The 4,479-nt window shown below is 37.1% G+C and overlaps 1 protein-coding gene across 1 annotated transcript; it reads right to left on the bottom strand.

The window, feature by feature from the left end:
• Positions 1-2,798: 2,798 nt before the first annotated feature.
• Positions 2,799-4,154, bottom strand: LOC139234153 (neuropeptide Y receptor type 5-like). The gene has a single exon (XM_070865153.1). The coding sequence runs from the start codon at positions 4,152-4,154 to the stop codon at positions 2,799-2,801; it is 1,356 nt and encodes a 451-aa protein (XP_070721254.1).
• Between the last annotated feature and the right edge of the window lie 325 nt (positions 4,155-4,479).

Here is a 4,479-nt window from a genome sequence, read left to right as displayed (position 1 = left end):
CTTTCAGGCAGTGAATTCCAGACTCCCACCACCCTCTGGGTGAAGACATTTCCCCTCTTATCTCCTCTAAACCTCCCCCCAATTACTTTAAATCTATGCCCCCTGGTGTTGACCCCACTGCCAAGTGAAACAGGTCCTTTCTATCCACTCTATCCAGGCCCCTCATAATTTTATACATCTCAATCAGGTCTCCTCTCAGCCCATGCTGTTCCAAAGAAAACAGACCCAGCATCTCCAATCTTTCCTCATAGCCAAAATTCCCCAGCTCAGGCAACATTCTTATAAATCTCTTCTGCACCTTTTTCAGTGCAATCAAATCTTTCCTGTAATGTGGTGACCAGATCTGCATGCAGTACTTCAGCTGCTGCCTAACCAGTGTTTTATACAGTTCAAGCATAACCTCCTTGCTCTTGTATTCTATGCCTCGACTAATAAAGGCAAGTATTCCATATGCCTTCTTAACCACCTTACCCACCTGGCCTGCTACCTGCACTCCAAGGTGCCTTTGTTCCTCTACACTTTTCAGTGTCGTACCATTTAATGTGTATTCCTTGCCTTGTTAGACCTCCTCAAATACATTACTTCACACTTATCCAGATTGAATTCCATTTGCCACTGTTCTGCCCACCTGACCAGCATATTGATATCCTCCTGCAGTCTGCAGCTTTCTTCTTCATTATCAACCACACAGCCTATTTTAATGTCATCTGCAAACTTCTTAATCATACCCGCAACATTCAAGTCCAAGTCATTGATATACACCACCAAAAGCAAGGGACCCAGCACTGAGTCCTGCGGAACCCCGCTGGATAGCGCCATCCAGTCACAATAATGCCTGAACTGTTCAAGTAATAAGACAACAATGCTTATTACTTAAACATTTCAGGCATTATTTGTCCTTATTATTACCCCAAACAGAAACAAGCCTGTAATTTCACTGCTGCAAGGCATCAGTGTATCAGCAAACAACAAGCTACTACATAAGGTGGAATTAGCCCTCAACAAATCCATCAAAGTCTTGGAAGCTAAATGAAACAGAATTAAATCATGAATTAAACTAGTACATGCAAATATCATTCTCATCTGTGGTATCTATAGAAACATGAAAGGATATAATATTCTGAATGCATCAGTCTGTTATCATTTTAAGAACATAAGAACATAAGAAATAGGAGCAGGAGTAGGCCACTTAGTCCTTCGAGCCTGCTCCGCCATTTAATAAGATCATGGTTGATCTGATCATGGACTCAGCTCTACTTCCCTGCCTGCTCTCCATAACCCTTTTTTCCCTTATCGCTCATAGTCTGTCTATCTCCGCCTTAAATATATTCAATGACCCAGCCTCCACAGCTCTCTGGGACAGAGAATTTCATAGATTTACATTTTGCTACATATATTCAGTTTTTAATAATTTTATATTTATTGTGGCTTGATCCAATTCAATGCATTATTTTGCTCTGTACAGTACTTCACTATCATAACTATGCAACAGAAAGTTCTGAAAGTGACATTTACAACCTTAACACTCCTTTGGACAGGCTGCTGAGGTGCTACATCTCATTGTGACTCATTTTAATAAACATATCACTTCTGAATGTCTGATTAAATCTGATAGTCCAGAAAGCTACAGCTATCATTTTAAAAAATCACAGTTATACACAGTTATTCAAAATATATTATACTTTCGACTGAAACAATTTTTCCCCTTTACAAACATTTAACAGAAGAGAGATGAAGTCATCAGTGTTACACGATGAGATAAAAACATTAAAGGAGCACTACATCCGCAACAAATCATTTTCCAATTTTTATTCTGCTTGAACAGTGCAAAAAGCAAAGAGCAACGTATCATTTTTATCACAATTCTATCACAAACAAGTGATGTAATGGTACAGTTCAACATGATTTCTATCAACAGAGTATTTCTGTATAAACAAAAAAATGTTTTCCTGAATGAATTTTGATACAGTGCCCCTTGTAACAGTGTTATCATTTAATATGATTATTTAATATGATTTAGACTGTTTATAAAAGATATTTTTCAAGTAATTAATTCTAGTGGGGACTTTAATTTGCAAAAATCCATTTTAAGAGCATGATTGAGGTCATTGCATTTGAAAGTGAATTGGGGACAGTGGATACTGTCTGAATTTGTGACTTCTCTTCAGATTAAGACAGTGTATGGGAGGTGGAATTTACATTGATTGCCTGCATTAGTGATTCCTCTTTGGTTCAGACAATGTGAAATCAAAACTATGCTTTAAAGAAAAGTTTTTTGATAACATCAGAGGCTTAAATAAAATTGGGGCACTAAGTGAGTTGGTACAGTCCATAAAATACAAGAATATATTGTGTAGATGAGGTCCACTTTTAATGTCAATAAATATCCATGCAATTGAATCAGTGGATAAAAATTCTCATTTCCTACATCAGTGCACTTTCAGATCCTAGCTATGACTAGCAAATATTTTCATGATTGTAAATTAATAACAGCACAAAATAATATAAACAAACAAAATTGTTATTTTCTGTTTATGCTCACTATATATCAGAGCAGAAACCTTTATTAAATTTCCTTTTGAGATTTCAATTAGCAGAAGATAAGCTGGTGAGTTTTTATAACAACACCTTTGGAATAGAACTTCAGGAAATGAGTTAGAATGACTCAGGAGCAGATAGTGATCATAATCCTACTGCCACATAGAATTTAGTGATCAGACATAAGATGTACTAATGACTGGCGACCTTGTTCAATATGCATCTGAAGTGCCAAACCCCAATATTGCCCTCTGTAGGTATTACTCTACCCAAAAGCATTTGACCAAGGATTGTAAACTAGATTTGATACCATTGTTCAAGAATCCATACAGTATAGGATTCAGGCAACAGGACAGCAACCCCAGCAGGTGACAGATGCAGTACACCAGCTTGAAGTGCCTATTAGAAATCAGATTGGCATTGAAGTCAGTTAAAAGGTGAAAAATGTGCAGAGGCATCCAGCTGACAGTAAAAGCAACAATTACTATGGTCAGTTTGTAGAAAACACCGCGTGATCGTTTCCTCAGCCTGCTTATAGATTTCGCTGTCACAGGAACATTGTATGAATCGATGGCCTCTTCAGGTTCCATAGCTTTCACTTCAAAGCATACAGGTACACCTGGTAGAAAGGAAGTGGGTAAAGGCTGTGTACTCTCTGAACCATGGGTTACTAACAGATCATTGTGAGTATGATCATTGTTGTGGACTTTGAGCATGGCAGGCATGATGCTGGCACACTTCTTGCTGTATCTCTTCTTGTGTTGTCTCAGAAAGGAATAGCTGCATCCTTGCACCTTTGAGTGTTGTGCTTGCTGGTGTTTTTTAGTTGGCTGGTGTATAGTTAAATTAATCATTTCATTCTCATCAGATCTGCTTTGACTGCTGGGCACAGTGGCACTTATTTTCCTGCAAACACTCGCATGGCTGATTGTTAAGCAAACTATTGGCAAAATATACTGGATGAATAATAAGGACAATGTGTAGGCAATTCTGTAAGAATCAGATGGCCATGACTCAATGCATAAATATTTATTTTTTAAGGACTCTAAGTGAACGGTTTCACTGAGGTCTATGATTTTATGAAAGATGGGTAATGGTGAGCAAATAGTAAATCCAATAAGCCACACAGTTCCCATTAACAAATATCCCGTATTTATGGTAAAATGGTTGGATAATGGATTGTTTATCATATGATACCTAACCATGGCAATGGACATGAGCATTAGTATAGAAACCATGACCGACACACACTGAACAAATGGTACTATATAGCACATTATCTCCCCAAAGATCCATTGGTCCAGAAGAACATAAGTCAGTGTAAACGGTGAACAAAACAACAGAATTAAAATATCAGATAATGCTAAATTTCCGATCAGAAAATTAATAATTGATTTCTGTTTTAAGTTTTTACACAGTGCAATTACAACAAAAATGTTACCAAGAAGCCCCAGAACAGTAATAAAGGTATAAATTCCAACCAGCAAATATCTTATATCATGTATACTTCCATTATATTCGTCCCAAGAAGGGAGAGGGAGTCCATATAAGGTAGTACTATTACCATCATCCAAAGTAACAGTGATATTACTTTTATTTTTATCTTCAAGATCCATTTTGGGCTGCTGAATTTATATATATTTGGAAAAAAATAGTGTTTGTAAAAATGTATGTGATGCCTAATTAGGAAGAGTTACTTAAAATGTGAGATCCAAAAGATAGTAATGTGCCACCGGAGAAAATGGAAAGTGTGCAGGCTTTAGATTGTCATTACATCTGTAACAACACCAAAAGTATTAACTAATACCCCAATGCATGTGACATAACTTTCCCATATAACATTATGCAATCACAATCCATATTAATGTGCATCAGCGGAAAACATACATAGTGGGCATTTCAAGGTTAAATACTACAGGTGCCCTGTGAATGTGAACATAG

Source organism: Pristiophorus japonicus, chromosome 2 (genome assembly GCF_044704955.1).
Source record: "Pristiophorus japonicus isolate sPriJap1 chromosome 2, sPriJap1.hap1, whole genome shotgun sequence".
NCBI classification, from domain to species: domain Eukaryota; kingdom Metazoa; phylum Chordata; class Chondrichthyes; family Pristiophoridae; genus Pristiophorus; species Pristiophorus japonicus.
Note: the sequence above shows the minus strand (reverse complement) of the source record. Positions and strands in the feature narration are given on the sequence as shown.